At 35.5% G+C, this 20940-nt stretch overlaps 1 protein-coding gene across 1 annotated transcript in view; it reads right to left on the bottom strand.

The window, feature by feature from the left end:
- Positions 1 to 13837, bottom strand: part of CdGAPr (GTPase-activating protein CdGAPr) — a 40109-nt gene extending 26272 nt beyond the window's left edge. The window contains exons 1-7 of the mRNA XM_068766039.1: positions 13196 to 13837; positions 7184 to 7281; positions 6196 to 6272; positions 4776 to 4879; positions 2939 to 3080; positions 1831 to 2023; positions 1200 to 1378 (exon numbers count right to left, since the gene is read on the bottom strand). Coding sequence (XP_068622140.1) covers positions 1200 to 1378; positions 1831 to 2023; positions 2939 to 3080; positions 4776 to 4879; positions 6196 to 6272; positions 7184 to 7281; positions 13196 to 13249 — 847 coding nt within the window. The 5' untranslated portion in view covers positions 13250 to 13837. The remainder of the gene's footprint in view (positions 1 to 1199; positions 1379 to 1830; positions 2024 to 2938; positions 3081 to 4775; positions 4880 to 6195; positions 6273 to 7183; positions 7282 to 13195) is intronic.
- Between the last annotated feature and the right edge of the window lie 7103 nt (positions 13838 to 20940).

Below are 20940 nucleotides of genomic sequence, written 5' to 3'. Positions count from 1 at the left end.
CACATGATATATCCAGAGCCACTTCAACTAGTCATTTCACTAGGCTTACTCCATTTCATTCTGGACTCTTATAAAAATGGACCTCTCCTGACATTGATGATATGGTCCAAAATGGAAAATAACATGAATGTTTTTCTATGTGGCCTGTCCACTAAAACTGGATACACATTTCTTCTCTATTAGCGTTCAGTATCATCAGGTTCTATAAGACAAAGTGCAGAAGGCACTTAGACTAAACATCTTGTAGCGAATCTCTCTCTAAGTCTCTATCAGAGGCTCGGTTCCAGGCGCTACACACTCTTATACAATATATTCTATTACAGGATTAAGAGGCCGCACTTAAAACAAACACCATTCTCACTACTGGCAAGCATCTGTAGTTAAAGGCTGTATGCATAAAATCTTATTGAGAAAATTGTAGAGCTTTCAAGAATATTGGGATTTTTTTTAAAAAATATCTCAATTTGTCGCTTTGGCAAATTGGGATTTTCAAAGAAATGCATCGGTGCTTCTCTATAGTATCTATATGTAAATTTTTAAATAATACTTGAGCTTGAAAGAATCTAGACGTACAGTTGTTCTACTATAGTTATTCCAATTTCAATTTTACAGTATTTTTTAACTCTTAATTTATATTTTTGATTGTATCTGTAGAAACTTATTACATTTTATTTTTTGTTCCAAGGCAGCCAGTAGGTGGGGCACCTAGATCATGCCAATGGCTGTTGAGGATGAAAGATTCTCTTGTGGAAACACAAGTCCATAGAACACGACACTTCTTCGGTTGACTCCCTTTAGGTAGACTTACAACATGGCTATATTTGTTACAACTTGCTGTATTTCTCTCTAGACTTCATAAATGTTGTAACTTTGTCATTGTTAATTACTGTGTACGTTTTCGCAACAAGTTCCGTTGTAAGACCTCTTCTTTTTCTCTTTTCCTTCTTTCTCTTCTCGGGTAGCAACAACGTGCCAATAGACGCTGCATGTCTGGTGTAAGGTCTGCCTTCCACCAGATGAAGTGACGACATAATTAAGTTCGCAAAAAGTTGCTGGATGCGGAAGACTGTTCATAGAGGCTATCTTTGGGGGAGACATATACTTTACAGTGGACGATCAGCTGATATGACAAAGGTGAATTGCCAAATTTTAATCAGTCTGCAACCTTTCTTTAAAAATGATTAAATTTCATAGTTTACCTTTATTGTCCATCTGAAGCCAGTTGAGAACGGGCCCGCAGTTGATGGAGTCGTCCGCGATGATGGACAGGTGGTGCACGTAGTCGCCGATGAGCTGGTGGTAGCGGCTGTCGTCGCAGCACGTCTGCAGCTCCTCCGACAGGTTGGGCAGGCCGGACACTTTGCGGTCATAGATGCATCTGTATTGTTAAATTAGGAAGCCATTCATTAAATACCCATAGCCCATTCTTTTACATCTTTATCTTTACCTATTCTTCTTTCAGTACATTGTATACAGTTTATGCCTTGTGCAACGATTTGTCACACAGTAAGTATTTTTTTAAATCTGATGTTATCAAGATTTAAATGTAAATAATAAATATTATCAATATTATGTAGACATCTGTACAGAGGTCTCTATTTTCTATTGATGGGGGTTTGCCGCAAATCCTTGCAGACGACTCCTGGCCGCAGCCAACGTAACCTAGAACGTTGTTTCCGGAAATAGAGGATAGATAATAATACCTCTAAAAGCGCCCTCTAGCGGCTGCGATCGACACTCTTGGACAGTCTAGTGTCATGGGTGATTTAAACCCGTCATCTAGGTATTGATCTGAATGACAAGCTCCCTTTCAGTAGTGATCGTGCTTACCTGTGCAGCATGTCGTCGAGCTGCAGGAAGTTGTCACGGCTGCGCGTCAGTGTCCACTCTCGCAGGGCGCCCGGCTCGCTCCATCCCGAGTGCGTGTGCGCGTCCACAGCTCCTCCTCCCGGTCCTGTCCCTCCGCTCACCTCCTCCGGCTCGCCCGCGCTCACGTGTGATCTCACCCTCAGGCATATCCAACCTTTCAAACATACAGTAAACATTTAACAGGCGTTACCTCACGGAAGTCCATTCTAAGTAAACAGTAAAGTGACTCTGTGTTTGGCACTAATCGGTGTAACATAACTTCTGAAGATGCCCCATGGAGGGGTGAAACACGTGTTGAGTAATTTGGTGGTGGCGGTTGTGTGATTTGCATTGTTTGCCGCATACGCATTTATCAGCGGGCTGGCGGGCGGTGCATTTCATTGCACGACTACCACTGCATGTGCGGAAGTGGCTAAATATTGGTCCTTTTCTTATACAGTAAACATATATAAAGCTATCATCATTATTTCAGCCGTAAGACGTCCACCAGCTGGACAATTTTAATAAGATTGGTCGGGAGGGAGTCTGATCCAGGGTCATCAGACAATGTTTAACCATATCGTCTGTCCATCTTGTGAGTGGACGTCCAGCTCTGCGCTTGTGGCTTCCTGGATCTTAAGGCCCAGCCATATATTTTGCATGTTATGTAGCCTGCCCAAAGGCCCTTCAATTCAGCAATTAGCTGGACTATATCGATTATTTACATTTGTCTAAGGATCTGTTCATCTCTAATTTCATTTCGCAGAGAAATCCCGAGCATAACTCGTTGTGCGACTTTGAGAAGTGAAAGCCTGCTTGTTTACCCTACAATAATTTTGGTCTATTACTTGCTAATTTGCTGTGTCAGTCTAAATTATCTGATCTGTGATTTATACTGAGGTCATCTGTGATCAAGGAGTGTCAGGTCTGATCCCATTAATCCAAAATGCAGCTGTAATTCTGGTGGCAGATTTATAATTTCGAACTTAAGTAAAAAAAAAAAGGTTCCCGGAGTAAATTCATTGAAGCTCTGGTCATGTTGGATCATGTACTTTGTACATTGTACTGTTAAAATAAAACCAATAACAACCTTCACTAGGGTCATTGTCCTCGCACTGTTCCTCACAGGGCACGGTCTCGATGTTGAGCCCTCCGAGAGAGACCCTCTCGTAGTGGAAGTGAGCGCACTCCTCCAGTTTCGGGAACCTGCATGACGGCAGCGGAGGAGGTGTCTGCGGAAGCAAAGTGATCAGTTAATCGTAAATAACTGTATGGTTTTTTCACCATTGACGAGTAAAAATTACAGAAGAAAAACACGCATTGTGCTTAATTTAAAAACTTCGTAATGTTAGTAAAACCATTCATACAACCAACAATAGGAAACACATTAAATATAAACAAAAAGTATTATATTGATCTGTAAATTTTACGCCTATATTGTTTCTGATGCAGTTTATGCTATTAGCCATAAGTCTTCTGCAGCATCATCTGACATGAAAACGAAACGGGGATCCGTAAACTATTATTTTTTTAAAGTTTTCATGTAATTATTATATTAACACACATTATAAGTCGAAGTTTAGATGAAACCTTCGTGGGAGCACGACTTTACCAGAGCTCTAAGACGGAAATTAAAGTTAATTTTCATTTTATTATAAGGTGTAAACCGTATATACAAAGAATATATATTTCTGTTTAAAATATATAAATTACGTATTTATTTCTCAACGTTACATTAACCAAATGTAAAACTATTCCAGTTTCAGCAATGGACATCCTACCGCTGGTGATGATGATCATGATGACATTTATAATGCTTTAGAGAAGTCACAACGATGCAAACCTTAAATTTAAACCGAAGACCTAAATGAACAAAGGGTCTATGATGCAAAAACTCATTCTTCCAATTAGTACCTAATAAAAAATAATCAAAACACAATATCAATATTGGCAGGTGCATGGGGTGTGGTAATTCTGCAATTAGTAAAAACTACTTGAAGATTAGGATCGATGTTCCACAGACATTATCCTTGTATTTGTTTTACGATCACATTTATTATTTCCAATTTTATTTGCTCGCGTTTTGGCATTAACATGCCATCAGTAACATGTAACCAGTGTTTAAGTAAAAAGTAAATCTCTTAATCTATCTTAACGACCCCATAACAATGTCCAGTTTTTAACATTACGTTTCGTGCGACCAGTTCCTCATTCCTGCTCCATATTGGCATCCTCAGATTGTGCGCCAATGTCTGTGCGGCGGTTGCCATATTCGTCACATTTATGAACCTTGCGATCTCTCTTGAGTGTAGAACGTGTAATACACGCACCACAATCGTACCCCTATCTAGTGGTGGGACAGGGTCTTTTTTGGGCAATTTTTTTTTTTTTCACTTAGTTTTTTTTTTATTTCCGTTCTCTGCCTCCATTCTTCACATTATCTTTCATTTCATTCTTTTATACCACATTTCTTCTTTCTTACCCTTTTGCTCTGTTCGTCTATCATTCTTCCCTTTTTCTTTTTACATTTTTTGATTTATATTTTTATTTTACATTTTTTTTCACATATATAATATAGACACTTAGACAGCCAAAGAGTGTCTGTTGTTCAACGAACAATGATGATGGCTTCGCTTATTAGCCCCTGAGCCTCGTTTAGGGTGAGGGTCCTTGACCCTGGATCTCTACCGTAGCCAATATTGGGAGAAACTATTTTATACTAAGCTTTAGGTCATTTTTCCTTTAAGGGATATTACCTATGTTTTAATGAATGATTTTCCGATCGCTACATGTTTTATCGCAAATGAAACTTGATCGTACGTATCAGTGGTACTCTGGTGATTGATAGATTATCTTATAAATAAATATAAGCTTACTTTTGAGACATCTTGTACATTAAAGAGGGTTTATAATTTAAATATGCTTACCTCGTCGTTGAGATCGAAGGAGATGGAAGCGGGCGGCGCCGACTGGCTCATGGCGACCGCTGGTGGCAGCGGGGTGACCGCCAGCGTCGACATCGACATGCCACCTACCGTGCATACAAACATTTATCAACACCCAACACCACTGTACTCGAAACTCTCCTTGCTACAATACATCTAGGTAGATATAAACGAACATTGCCGTCAAACGATATTGTACAAAACAGAGGCAGTAGCCATATCTCATCTATATTGCTGTGCTTACCCACACTTATTGACCAATTAGATCACAGTGAATTAGAAAGTAGCGTTCACATTGACCAGTTGCAGTAAAACTTTCTTAAAGTACAGACGCTTCTCTATACATGATGTGAGAGGAGACCAATGGATCAAACGTGAAGCAGGATTGGGCGACAAACATTTCTATCCATTTCACGCCTATGTTTGTTCAGTAATTTTCAATAGTTCGACTTGTGTTTGAGAATTTATGATTTTTTCAGGTGAACTTTATGATATATTTTTACTGTTACTATTACTTCTACGCTCGCGATTTTATGTCACAAACTAACTGAATACCTTGTGTATAATGCAATCGTAATATTTATTGCTGTATAAACATTTTAAAAAGTTTGAGACAAAATTTTTCTAAATATAACTTTTTAAATATAATTTTTTTCTTCAAACCATTAAAAAACTATTAGGGTTAATGTATCTTGATAATCAAAAATCTTAAATCGACGAACGTATTAGGCAGAATCTTAGACTAGTACTACCGAAATAGCTATACCGCGCCGAGGGTGGGTATTTGCGCACAGAGACGTGGGGAGGGGGTGTAACGGCCGCAGTCCGGTGTTAACAAGCGCAGTATAGCGGTTTCAATACCACTTACTGATTATAATTTTAAACATTATTATTTTTGTTTTCTCTAACACTTTCGTTCTAAAAATATTAATTATTATGTAACAATCAAACTAAATTTAGTTTACATCGAATGCGTTAATGGAACGAATAGAATTTTTCAGCTACTGCTTCCATCATTTTATATAAGTGGTAAGAATGGTAGCCCAGTATATAGTAACGATAAATTTGAAGTTCGGCTCTGTCAGGCATCTGTGAACAAATATTCTAAATGCGTATTTTGTGGTAGCCTTGCTCATCCACCCTTAACAACCGAGCTAATCAATCCTTCAGCATCATGTGAGCAATGCACGCCTATTGTGAGTCATTGGGCCTCTTCTAAGATTTCCACTGTATCTGGCCTTGCACTGCTTGCGTCCAACGTCTTCCCGAGACATTGACCATATATCTTGTGGGGACTCTTAAACCTTTTAGTCCCTCCAATCCTTCGAATTAGTACATACAGGTAGGATTAACAGTGGTCCTTCCTTTAAAAAATGAATTAAAACTGTGTGAACATACTGACCAGGAGTGTCTCTCTTGCAGTCCGAATCATTGGTCACCCTGGTCGAGCTGCGCGACTCTGAGCTGAAGCGAACCGATCTGTGGACAACGGCCTCGTAGATAACATGAAATGCAACTTGTATCTTGATTATAGGTGTAAAAGATTTATAGCTTTACACTTATTTCAATCGCCATCTTTAAAGTTTTACATTAATATATTTTTTCTACTCGAAGGCTATGGGCCAATAACTTCTGGCAGTATTGTCTGCAGGGACATTAATGAATTTTAATATTTAGTAATATGAACTTCGTAAATGCTTTTACTTATAATATTATTATTACTTAAATTTTAATTTTTTTAAACTATTGATTTTTGACATACGTTCACCCCTTTAACCTTTTAAGTGCCATGAGGACCGCCGGCTACCTCACGATATTCAACAATAGGTGCCGTGAGGGCCGCCGGCTACCTCACAACTTTTCATCTGTACATCTAAGGAATATTATTTTTTTCTGACCCTCCGGTAATTATTAGCTACATTAGGCACCTAGCGACTGGATCACGGGATGGTATACGATTTGCAGCATGTTTTAGAAGCGGTTACCATGGGTGCCAATGAGACCGCGGGCGGCCTCACTTTTTATATAAAATTTACATTAGAATATGTATAAAGAAACCTTTCTTTGTATTGAATTCACAATTTATCCATATTTCAAAGCTGGCTTTGAAAACCTATCGTGTTTTCTGTGTTACAAAAACGTGACCCTCCGGCGACCTCATGGCACACCGAGTACTCTGTTGCCTTTAAGTGCTATGAAGGTCGCCGGCGGTCTCAGTGCATAATGATATACATAATGTGTTATATTCATTCATAGAATGTAAAGATCCCAAATTTCCATTTGGCACCTGGGGAAGTCATGGCCAAAACAGCTTGGCAGTTAGAAGGTTAAAGCCTTCATACATATAACCATGTAGCTTGTTGGCAATATGCATGACTTAGCACACTTACCGATGGAAGGCGACGCACTGCGAGGGGTCCTTGTCGGGCTCGGCGAAGGCACGCGCCGCCAGCGACTGGCACGACATCACCGACCCGTGCGGCGAGCCCTGGAACCAAACACACTTTGCTTAGTGGGCAATACCACTTCATTTCTTTTTGGACCTTACAAACTGCTGCCCAAGTAGCATTCGCAGACACCGCGTGTTTGACGTGCTAAAATCACTTTTAACCCTTAATAGCCTGATTTACGAAAATGATTTTTATTTTAATATTACTCTGTTTGCTTGAGGGTCTAATTGAAGGGAATTTTTTTTTTAAATTTCGTTGGAAAGAATATTATACAACAGTAAAATTCGTACAGCCAACCTATAAAAAAAAACTAATAGTAACGTGAACATTCGGTTTAAAAGATTGCGGTCAAAATTGAACTTTACTTTCTTTAAAAATTCAATAATTTTTGGTTGTCAAAATTTTTACTAAATTTTCTGTTCTATCATCCTTTACATCATCCCAAACTTATTTACTAGCCTTCCGTATAGGCTGGGATGATGCTTTTTCCAGGATCAAGTGTGTTTGGGACGCTCCTATCTTTAAGGGTGCTATTATAAGGTAGTACAGTTTGATTGTTATTTCTATAAAATATCATATCTTATTTCTATCAAATTCCCTTCCATGATGTACATAACTGATCACTGTAAATAATACTATGCAGATAAGAATATAAATAAATAGATAATATTTCTCTATTATAACTCGATAATACAAAATAAATTCAGGCTTATTGTTGTTACCTGTCATTATCCTATCGAAATCTTTTCTATTTATTTAAATAGCCTGTTACAAGCACTTCCGAAACTTCAAACAACATAAAATGTCGGCATTGTTATCCCTGTAGGACGCCACGTCTCGGAAGGCAGTTCTGCCGAGAAGAGCTAGCGATAAACTCAACAGTTGCTCTATACAAATATAGTTTTATAAAGAGCGCGCGACAATAATTAGCTTCCTGAAGCATCGACAACATTTCATTCCATGCATTAAAATCAGTATAGTATTCTTGGATAAAATAATATAATTTTTACGATATTTTTTTTCATATCGACTTTACATCTCTCCAATGCCAGATATAAAATTGATTGTGGAATTTTATTATATATACGTATATGTAGTACCATGAATGATTTATTTAATTTTTGAACACGTAAACTAGGAGTACACAGCTTATATTTATTCATTATATTAATACTGTCTGTCACTGCGTTTTAAATAATTTTGTATGTCTTTACGGACAAACATAACATGATATATTGCTTTAGGGTGCCATTATTTATTTATACGCGGATGAACAAAATTACTAGAGAGCTGTATAAAATATGGGCGTATCGGATTTCAATAAAAGATCAGAGAACTTTATACAGGTGATCTAAAAAATAGGTTTAAAAACTTTACTATATATACCTTTTGCACCTATAACCAATCACCCTGTATAATTAGTAGAAAACTGCATGAAAACCGATGTGGAACGATCAGCGTTCAGGTCACAGATATCCAGTACAAAGCGATGGCGCGAATTAAAAAAAATTGAGGTCAGCAGTGAAATTGGCGCCAGCATTCTCCTATACACGAATATCTCTTATCTGTGTAAGTTCGGAGAATGACAGAGGCCTATATCTACCAGTGGAACTTCTGCGTCTAAAATGGTTACAATGATAGCCATTGCAGTACTAGACTACCTCAAACAATATACATACTAAATGTACAATAGGAAGCTAGGACTGTCAAACCCAGCGCAAGCTGAAACGCCTTTCGTTACTATTCTATCACAAATATACCAACATCTGTTTCTGTAACAAGACGAAAAAAAAAAACAATTTTATTACTATAAAGTAAAAGTGCAATCGACGGTCATTGGGGCCGAACCGTTTTTGAATGACCAATAAGAGCCAGTAAACGCGGTGTGGGTAGCGCCACTAGGTAGACTATTGGGTGGGGGGCTACCATTTTAGGTCAATGTTCATCTCACAGGCACTTACAGATTCAAAGGATTGGACATTGGAGCATATCACTCGTGTATTGGACATGACGCCAATTTAGATCAGCTTGGCCAGACTGGATTTACCCTAAGACCCCTCACACATCACTCGTGTAACTAGCTGACAGGTTCTTGAGTGATGGCTATGAGCCAGTAGACGCGGTGTATGTAGACTCCCTTACTAAATGAATGGACAATGTAGTTCAAGTCGCGGAAGACGCAAGACACAACCGAAAGACCGCTTATCATAGCCTTTAGGAGAGGAATATGCCTTCCAGTGGGAGTCTATCAGCTTACATGATGATGATAAAAATAATTCATGAATACGCTGTTCAAAATATTGAAATAATTCGACTAATAATTAAACCTAAAAACAATCTTACACAGCCCTCCCCCTAATCCATGCACTACGATCGCGAGCCTTTCGTAATGTAAATACGTAGATACGTTACATGCGATCCTTTCCGGACGTAAAAACATAAACCCATTTCGTAGGATCCACGCAGTCGTAAAAACTCCGATCCGCGTCTTACTGGACATGTTATGTGTACAATACTGCATACCATACCAATTTATTTATGTTGAAATAACATACATTGAGCTTTTCCTGTTTTCTCCTACGAGATTATATCGGGCCTTTATATGATTGTACTTAAAATAATATTTGAGCCATGTTAAAATATGTGTTCTGAATATATAACGATTATAGCTGGTGAAATTTTAAAACCTTCAATATATTTGAAATATATTAGGTATTTTAAACATATATTTTACCATCACCAGTATCTATCTATTTATCATCATCAACATCATTTCAGCAGGTCATCCAATGATCGGCCATACAATGACATTATCCATATATTTCCAATAATCTCTTATTGTGTTACAGAGATGTCAGAAACAGCTAGCACAGCCGGCACTCAACTTCCTCAAAAAACCTTAACCAGGTCCTTATTCTACTTTATGGTGCGTTGTACATGCACTGCTTTTTCGAATGTAAAGTTTCCACTCCTTAAGGGTCCAGATATATAAAAATAACTAGTGATTAAGTTTACATTTAGTCAATTAACATTAAAATACTTTTTAACTTCCTCAATAGCAATGCATAAACATAAGGTATAACAAAGTTACTATTAAACACTAGACAAACAAAGTAACATTCAGCATTACAATATTGTTAACAAAAATATTTAATTTCAATAACACCCATAAATTTAGTTAAAATAAATCATTTCCTTTGTTGTTACAGCCCATAGATGCCTACTGCAAGGCATAAGCCTATGCCCTAAACATATCTATGGAGGAAAATACCAAAATTGTTTAACAGGCGGGTTGGCAACCAGTGTGGTATTGTGGTATGCAAAGGTTGCTGCTGCCTATCCTCTAAATATATAATGAAACTTTATATTTATACTTAAACATTTCCCTAAGCTTTACTTCTACATATTTCACTTGCAATCATCTAACGGCCTATCCAAGTCATTTGTTATTAAAGATAAGTCCATCCATGCATGCCAACACAATCAAAAGTCATGGCTTATGAAGGTTGAGTCATGGTGGCTTCGGCATGTAACACATGTATGAGATAGTCTAGGAGCTAAAATTATTACTATTTGACTATTGAGGTACTAGAACATAAATGCTAAATCCTGAACTGTAATTAACTATAAGTCTGAATTATATATTACTTGAATAACTATTAAAAAAAATCTTTATAGAAAGCTTTTACTTTTATTGGTAGCACGGATAAGATACCTTCTGGTTTTATAAAATAAAAAAGATCTGACATTGATTCTTACACTATAATTTTTAATAAATACTCGTTTTAAATTGACTTTCTAAATTTAAACCTAAAATCACACAAATAAACATACACACACATGTACTCAATCTATCCATGTTTATAAAGTTGATCATGCATCAAATTGAAGAAATATGAAAAAAAAACAGTTAATTTAATATATTCCAACAACAAATTCAAATAACAAAGAAATTACAAAATCCTATTCATGCTCTATCTATTCAAATAATGAAGAAATAAACCATGCAATAGTTAGTGACAATTTGTTACATACATTGATTTAGTCATTAAAAGTTTAAATTATCTATACATTATATATGGGATATGAATAACAATAATACTATTTATATAATAGTTGTTTCATAAATAAAATCCTAATAATCTCGAGGACATAACTGCATATCCTAGGAAAGTTGAAAGTGTACTTTCTTACTAGTAATAGGCATAAACACTGTTTTGTATGCATCCTATAAATTTATTTAAGTGAAATAGAGAAATAAATAAACAACCAAACTTTTAACATAATGTTAATCAAATCTTATTTGAATTTTGTCAATTTACTGGTGCTCTGAATTAATATTGACTTTAACAGCGTATTATAAATCAAAGTCCAACTGAAATTAGACAACTGGACAGGGTAAGCCACACCCGAGAGCATTAATTAAAAAAGTCAATGTCTAATAATTTCAAATGTTGCATGTGGTAATCATTTTTAGTACAAATGTTTGCAAGGGTTCAATTTTGTAAGCAGATGCATAAAGTTTATGAATAAAAGAGAAAGAATTTTTTTTGGCACTTTAAGAAGAGTATAAATATATTTTGTAATATGGAGTATGAATTCTCAACAAATGTTTAATATAGCTTGTCTAATTAATTTCAAAATAACATGATAATTCTGTAATTGTGCATTTAAGAAATGGTGTTTCCTTGTCAATGTTCAAAAGACCGTAACATATAATGTTTAAGGAAAATGTAACAAGAATTTAATCCATGCAGTTTATTTATAAATGTTTTTGCCTCGTCTTTAATGTTAATACAAAATATATACTATGACAGAGACGTGGATGTAACTTGGCTGACATATTTAACTTTAACACAAACATTGAAAAGCTGTCTCTCATATACATTGCCCAAATTTCCTTTTATTTGTATTTATTTTGTTATTTCATATAACATTATAGTTGATAATTTAAGTTATATACCTATAAGAGCTATAGAAAATATATTTTTGATAAATGCCGTTTTTAAACACATTTACAATTTTGTAAAATCTATTCTTAGGCTGATTTCTTGTGAAAGGGATTTTGCTATCAAATTTTATGTCCTAAGCCTTTTGGTTCCAGAGACATTGTGTTAAGTAAAATCACAGGTGGAAATCTATTTCATATATGAATACAGATGTAGATACAAAGATTTAAAAAAAAGATGTAAAATTACTAACTTGGTTTTGATAACTCAAATAGTTTGTCCAAGAATGCTATATTATACCTATAAAATATCATTATTACTTTTAGCTTTTATCCTATAAATCAACATCTAGCCAAATTCAGAGAAAGAGGAGTTAATAATTACCCAAGCAAAATAATTAAAAAAATCTAGGTCACCTATTTTAAATTTCTTGCCCAAGTGAAAGAGTTTTATACACCCTGCGATGTTCTTTTTATTACTGTAACTAGATTCACTTTTTAGAATACATTGATTTTGAGAAAAATAATGTCAGTCAACTTAAAACTGTTTCTGTAGTAGAAACATACAAACATTAACGAATTTGTGTCACTTGATTTTAGTATTATGAAAGAATAATGTATTACTATAGTTAATTGTGTTATTGATTTTACATGAAAACCAAGTCAAACCATATTTGTTGGTTAAAAATACCCAATGACTAGGGATAATTATTTTTATCTTTAACAAAAGGATTTATTGAAATACAAAAATCGGTTAATATTTATGAAAAACGGAATAATTGATTAAAACCAGTGAAATGTTTTCATACAAACACACAATACAAGAAATAAGCATGAAATTTAGTTAAATTAAATTTTTATCTCGGCCAGTTGTTAATACTTGTTAACTTGCGAGACGTAGATAGAAGTAAACATTATATGTGATGATGAAAAATAAAAATGGAACATGAAAGAAATAAACATACAGGCAACATCTAGACAGCCAGCTACATTTGGCGGCTCACATTCTGTCCGCAGAGCACCCAGCCATCGGAGCACACACCAAACACCCGCCTCATCACTGGCACAGTTATTGCTCACAACTTAAACTACCATTTTTCATTTCGCACACTCCGACACTAACCGATTGGGAGTTCTACATTACACATAGCTTATATTCATTTGAACTTTTATTTTACACATAAAACAATGAATTTGGCACAGTATTTAGCACACGAGAACAGATCTTATGTTTTTGAACATTGGCACCGAACGTAAGATCGAAACAGGCGATTTCGAAATGTTTCTGCATTTGTACACTATATTGTAATCGCTTCACGGACCAAAAACTGCAACCGAGACGAGAGTAGAACGAAAAAATAAACCGCTGCAACAACTCGTTTCGTCACTAAAAACAATATTTACTGTGTAACTGGGCTACAAAACAAAAATAGCAATTGCCCTCCGCTGCGGCGCACGGGAAGCTTGGAGTCGAATGATACTCTACTAGACTTCTTCGTGCCAGCAAAACATTAGTCTGCCGCCTGATTCGCTAAATTACGGTATAATTAAGTCAGGAAAAGCTTTTCCATTTAAATAAAAGCGAATCGTAGCTCAGGAAGTAATTCGATTTGACAGCGGCGCGCGCTCGTCTGCACCCCGCACCGCACTCATTCCGACGGTTTGCCATCCGGTCGATGTTAGTATTGCCAGCGTAGGAAAATAAAAATATCGCAGAAAATAAATTTGGGGTAATTTTTTAAAAGTTGGTTCATTTTCGAATCCTATATTTATCATACGGCGAATCCATATAAATCATATTTATAATAATTTTTTATTTATCTTTATTGTACATGTAGCATGTAAAAATGTATTATGAGAGTTCCGTAAAAGAATTCTATTGATCTTTTAATAAATATACACATGTTTTATTCTGCTGTTATTATTATTAATTAATAAATTATTAATAATTTAAAAAAAAACTTAATTTTAAATTTTTAAACTGAACTTGTCTATTTATGTAATAAAAATTAGGGAATATTGGCGAAATTAGTCGCACATAAAAATATGACGTAATATTTTCTATGAGCTAATGTAAAAAATTAATTCAATTTTTTTTTAATTATTGCAAGAGACAAGTAATTCTAATATTTTCAAGAATATTAAAAAATATTAGAATTACTTTTGAATTTAGAATACCTATTGGCCAAACCATGGAATCGTTATAAGAGAGTATCCATTCCATGATTCATTGTTCGTAAAACACGGCGTCACAGTAATGTCATATATAGTTTAATTTTTTATCTCTTACCATGATTTCATAAATTCAAGTATGTTTTATTTAGATTTATTATGTTAGATTTAGATAGATTTATTCTATATCTTGTCTTCCTATCCGCATATGTTTTCCTGTTTATTCCCCAAGGTCGAATTTAACTTAATGCCTTCTATTATTAGTTTTATAGATGACATGAAAAAAAATTATCTATATTAGTAGAATTATCAACACATGTAGGAATGTCTGAAGTTTCAACAGTCGTTATATTTCTAAAGTGGGCCTCAAGAAATACACTATAAAATCTTTTCTCGTATTAATACTTCTAATTTACAAATAAAATCGTCTGCAGGGGTAGATAGTAAGCAAACAATAATTAATTTGAATAATACGAATTTTGTTACCATGTTATTACGTTATATATTATTTCTGAAACCAATGTGTTTTAGGTACCCTCCATACTTTAATTGACAGCAAATGAGCTGTACATTTTTAATAAAAGCTTTTAATCAATAACTAATCACCCCGTGTTAATTAAAAAGCTTTCTCGTTAAATTGATGAACTAAACTAGGTTTATACTACGTCTATTATACGTCTTGGTGGCTGAAGGCGACTGTCGAGCGGATGCGAAGCAAATGCCACACGTGTACAGCACCGGGCATCAGTGGTGACGTCATCTTGTCCCACAGTCCTTGCGGAGATCAACCCGAATGTACGAATGATTCGAGAGAGCGTTCCAACAATGTACACTCGCTAAAAAACAGTAACTCATCATTACCAACTATCATACATGGATTCACCTAGAACAGTGATTCCCAAAGCGGTCTATATCGACCCCTAGGGGTCTATGACAACCTGCAAGGGGTCTACGTCAGCGAAAAAAAATTTGGGAGTCCATGAAATGAAAATGGGGGTCCACGATAGTGGATCTCAACACATACACTGATAGTTCCTATTTACTTACATCATACTATCTCATAATACATTTACATTATTTATAAAAGTACATATGAAGTTAAAAATTATTAATATGTTACGTATATTTTAAATAACAGATACAAAATTTTATTTTGAGTAGTTTTAATTTAAATTCAATTAATAAATGTATAAATTAACATGTGTTTTTACTTTAAGTTTTTAACACTAGACTTCACTACAGTTAGAAATTTGGAGGAAATCAATATCAGGAAAGTAGGGGGTCTACCTAACACGGAAAAACATGGCAAGGGGTCTACGACACAAAAAAGTTTGGGGAACTCTGACCTAGAAAGACAAAAACCACCGGTGTAGGTTGAAGAATTGCTCTTCTAAAGTAGGAGTCGACTGGCCACATCGCTCGTGCAACCGACGGCTGTGGGAGCTGAAAGGTTCTCGAGTGACAATCAGGAGTTGTCAGACGCGGTAAGAGCACGCCCCTCACTAGGTAGACCGATAATAAAGTGAAGATTGCAGGGAGTCGCTGGTTGTCCTTACAGGGGCGTCTATCAGTTGACATGTTGATGATGAAATTAGAAATCTATTCAAAGGTCCATATCGTGTCTCCCATATATTAACCTGTGGCAAACATTTAAACTAATTAAGTCAAAATTTACAGAGATTCATCGCCAAATCCAACTCGGCTCAATAAAATGTTTTAAGTCCAATATATCTCAGGGCGTTAAGATGAAGATCTACTACTATTGTTTGTCAATAATAATCACATACTGCATAGGAACGCGGTCTCTGCTCACTGGCGTCAAAGAGCCGTGGAGAAATAGAATCAGAAACAAGTAGTTGCGTAGACGAATGATACTTTCGGATCCGGATTCAATGTCATGATGTAGTGGCAGTTAACCGCTAAGACCTTAAGGTCATGGATTTTATTAACTAATAACACAACTGGAATTATTTTTCCGACATAAATTTCTAAATGCGGCGGTTTATTTCAGCGACGAAACAGACCAGACGTTCAACAGATGGCAATATAACACAACTCTAACTCCCAAGGAACACCATGTGTATGCTAGTTATATTTAAGCATAATATAATTTGTGTGTACCGAATCTACAACTTTTTGATTATTATTACCGAGATAACAATGCCTTTACATGTATCTGTTGTTTGTTGGATGCGGACTCGTTTTCTTGCATCACCCGGCGATAAATATTGCACATCAACCTTTGGAAAGAAACTACCTCTGTCCTAAACTACCTATGTGACTATTTGCCAAACCTGCGAAAGAGATAACGCTTTACGAAGCCGAAATTAGCCGATTGTCTCTTTCCAAAAGTCGATGTGCAATATTTATTTAGTGTTTTTTGTTTAATGGCGGTCAAAGATCGGGTATTTACTTAATTTTGAGAGTTCCAGCATTGATTCATGTTTAAAAAGTAAGCGATTTATTTATAAAACGATGACAAGTACAGAGCAATAACCCAGCAATAAAGATTGAAAAGACATTTTTCCTCAATCGAGAAAACGATGAAAAAAAAATTGAAATAAAAAATCATTAAATATCTATTTACTTGGATAACTTATAAAAAAAATAGTCACATGTAAACACATATTTAATCTGTATAATTGTTAAGACTAATACTACCTGTCTCTTTCACTTGCTTACAAAAGTGCGTTAGAAAGCGCTATATTAACTGTCCACAAATATAGCATAGCATCTTAACATTCTCACGTAACTAATGCAACATTATATAATCTGTATAAATGGCGGCGCCATAACACATGACACTTTCGCGAATTATAAAGAATGAATATTAATTAACTAACAACGTATCTACATTTTATAGCAACAAATTAAATTAAAAATGCTATTAATAGTCATTTACGCAAATTTCACTGCTATATTTAATTTATAACCGATTGTTCGGTGTAAACGACTTTTTTAATATCTGTACGTATGAATATATACGTATATGTGTATATATCTTTTCATAGCGACATACAATATTAGCACTAGAAATATAGTTAAGATTTTTGTTAAAACTTTTCTATTTCTCTTTAGGGTTCCTAAATTTAGTAACTTTTGTGGTAACTGCTGTGTAAACTTTTGCCTACCTTGTAATGCACCTTCCGGCCGTTGGAGCATGAGCCATTAAGAGTTCATTCTGATTCTACTTTCTTCTGGGCACTTCCGATATCCTTCTCTTGATATATAAGTCAAGAAAAGAATAATGATCCTAAGTGAACATTAATATGAATAAAATAATTAATTAAAAAACCACTGGCTTCCTCGTCGACATGTTCGGTTTTCTTAAATAGACTTTACGAGGTATTTCATATGGCCTCTTAGTGTATTGATATAAATTTAAAATATCAAAGATATTTCGTACAAGAGTACAAAATAGTGGCATTCGCATCATATCCCCAGAATATTGGCAAATTTTCGTTGAATACCCTCTATTTGTGAGTAGTAATGTACATTTGAACTCTATTCAAGTAGTCTACGAACGTGTGTAGTATTTTTTTAAATTTTATAATAGCTCTCCCGTGAAAAAATCGTACTCAATCTGTGTATGACTTTTTTACGCTCTTTTTTATTATCTTTCACTTCTTTCATTCCACAATTTTCTCTTCCGTTCTATTCGCCATACATCCATCCTCAACTACTACATTCTATGTATCTCTATTTTCTTTAATCTCAGTATTATACTGCTTTACATTCTATTATTTACATATATTTATCACAGTTTTTACCTTTTATTCTACAATTCTACATTCTAAATTTATTTTAATTTATTTCTTTACTTTAGTCCATTCCAGATTGTTCTTTTATGCTTCTAAATTCGAATGATATTAGAAACTATTGTGTTGCATTAAAAATCAATTACTTTTAATAAAACTAAACGTACTTAAAGTCTGAAGGAACTAAATTGCACGTCAGAGCGGTGAGGCCGTAATTCCTGTCTCGTTTTGGTTTCGCTCCAGTCACGTTCCGGTCTAGTCCAGCCGCGCACGCGCATCCAAACCTCACGTTGCCGCAAAATGCTAATTTAATCACATGATTACTATAGTTTAATGAATATCGACCTTGGCATTCGCTGCGTATACGATGTTGTCTTTTTTCCTCGTCCTATTAGCATCTTAATCAAGACTATCCGACCGAGAAACAACAGATTTAACCAGAGGATCGTTGGATCTAACACTTATTTAGAATTTCAAGCTGCTTTTTGTTAATTTTAAAAATACCTCAGAATTGAATTGGTAGATCATAGTAAAACAGAAAGCCGTGTTCACAACGACCAGTTCAAGTAAGCCTTTCACAAAGCACATGCGCATTTAATGCCAATTTAAAAAAGAATACTTCACCGATTCCTTTAAAATAGAATTATGTCAATAATTCTTAGCAAACTAGAAAGCTGTATTCACATATGAAGTAAACCTATCAGACAATGTAATGTATAACAATTTTGTTTGGAGAAATCTTTCGAATTTTGTTTTTAGTTTAGTTTTTTTTTTACTTTAATTGTGTATCATACAGCTTTACATTATTACAGAATTGTTAATTTTGGAAGAGCGATATCTCCAATCGCGGGCTACTTTCGCTCAAATGGAGATACCGTAAAGTATTTTCATATAGGTTAAGCTGTTTATTGTTGTCGTTCTGTGTGAATACGTTATCTATATCATAAAGTGATCGACGTCATGGCAAGTTATTTAAAATTTTAAAAGTTTTTTGTTTCAAATCGCGTTGAAATAAAATAAAAGAGTCTCTTATGCGGAAGTGGGTCTTGCGTTCATTGTTGGCCTCAAACAATGGCCATTTTTTGTATCCGACGTCACGATGGCTTACTTGCAAACGGTAAATAGAGGTTAAGAATTCTATTTCTGAAATAGTTAAATCAAGTAGACTTGCGTAACGTTGTACCATTGATCTATTTCTGTCACGAAAAACATAATTTTCTGAAACATCAAGGTCGTTATCATCATTCCAGCAGTATAAGCCCATTTCCCATTGATTTCTCACGGGGACCAAGTGGCCTGCATCTAGTGTCTGCCGACGACTGTAAAAAGCAATCTGTCCATTTTGTAGGTGGATGTCGATCATTTTAAACGCTCCGGCAGAAAGATAAGTGAATTTCCAAGGTTGGCAGGATTTGTTAGTCGATAAATTTAGTTATTTCCGAGATACAAGTATATTTATCAAATATTTCAATGTTGTCTACCGCCATTGGTGCTAAAATAGCTGAACTGTTTGGAAAAATTGGTCAAAAATTCGACCGATATCGTTCCGCAACCACCGTATTCGCCTGTTTTGGCTCCGCACGACTTATGCCTATTCAGTAAACTCAAAAGGCAAAAAACTGAATGGTTTTGACACGATTGATCAGAAAACCGAATCGAAGAAAGTCTTTAAGGCTATACCGTAAAAAGACTATTCCGACTGTTTCCCCAAACGGGGATTACTTTGAAGAGGGTGAAATTGACTTAATTTTTCACCTTACTTTTTGATTGCAGTATCATATTATGTAAGTACTAAAACCTGAATCACCTCAAAGAATTGATTCGTCTTCGTGTGAAGTGACAGTGGGTGAGGCACATCGGTAGTGTAACTAACTAACCATTAGACGCGGCGTGGGCAGGTGTCCCACTGGGTGGATCGAGAACATGGTTGGCGTCGCAGCCAGTCGCTGACAGCGGGTAGTACAAGACCGGATATTGTTACGACCTTTTGGGGGAGGCATATGTCTTGCAATGAGTATCTATCAGTTGACACGGCAACGATGTACTACTATGGCACCGGCCCGAAGCTGTCTCTATGGGCTTCATACAGTTTTTCATAACTCTTTCAAACCTCTTATAAATAAACTCAAAGAGAGTCCCTCTTGCCTCTTTGACACTACGGTGGACGAGACTTTAGCGCACCTAATCACCGTTTGTCCAGTATTTAGCGCACTGAGGGTAAAATATCAGTCTAGGATGCACGATAGAATCAGTGAGGATACCATCACCTCGCCGGTGGACAGGCAAGATAGTCGCCGACCTTTCTAGAGTGCTGCAGAATGGTTATAGAAACAAACTACAGTATCAATCTTTGGAAAGAGACAATCGACTAATTTCGGCTTCGTGGAACACTATCTCTATCCCACACTACCTATGTGACGTTTTGTATATCGTGAGACAGAGATAACGCTCTACGAAGCCGAAATTAGCCGAATGTCCCTTTCCAAATGTCGATATGCAATATTTATCATCGTGTACTGTAATAGTTTGATACATTATAAAACATTTGATAGAATTTTGATATAGTGTTAAGAAAATAAATAGTAAGAAGTAAATATACACAATTTAAAATGTATAAACTCGAAAATGTACTACAACTAACTGTAGTTATTTGTTGAGGGTAGGCGACGTATAAAAGAAATACAAAAAATGAAACAGAATAAAAATAAGAAATTCTGTTTAACCGGGAGAGAGGAAGAACGAGAAGTCTCCAATAGCGGGTATCATAAACCTTATAAATATGACACATCTCTTACCACCAGATGAGATCGTGATCTAAA

This window comes from Battus philenor, unplaced genomic scaffold (genome assembly GCF_028537555.1).
Source record: "Battus philenor isolate CCGP_79_NKW_IND1 unplaced genomic scaffold, ilBatPhil1.0.hap1 SCAF_20, whole genome shotgun sequence".
NCBI lineage: Eukaryota > Metazoa > Arthropoda > Insecta > Lepidoptera > Papilionidae > Battus > Battus philenor.
The sequence above is the reverse complement of the archived record's forward strand: the minus strand, read 5'-3'. Positions and strand labels throughout refer to the sequence as shown.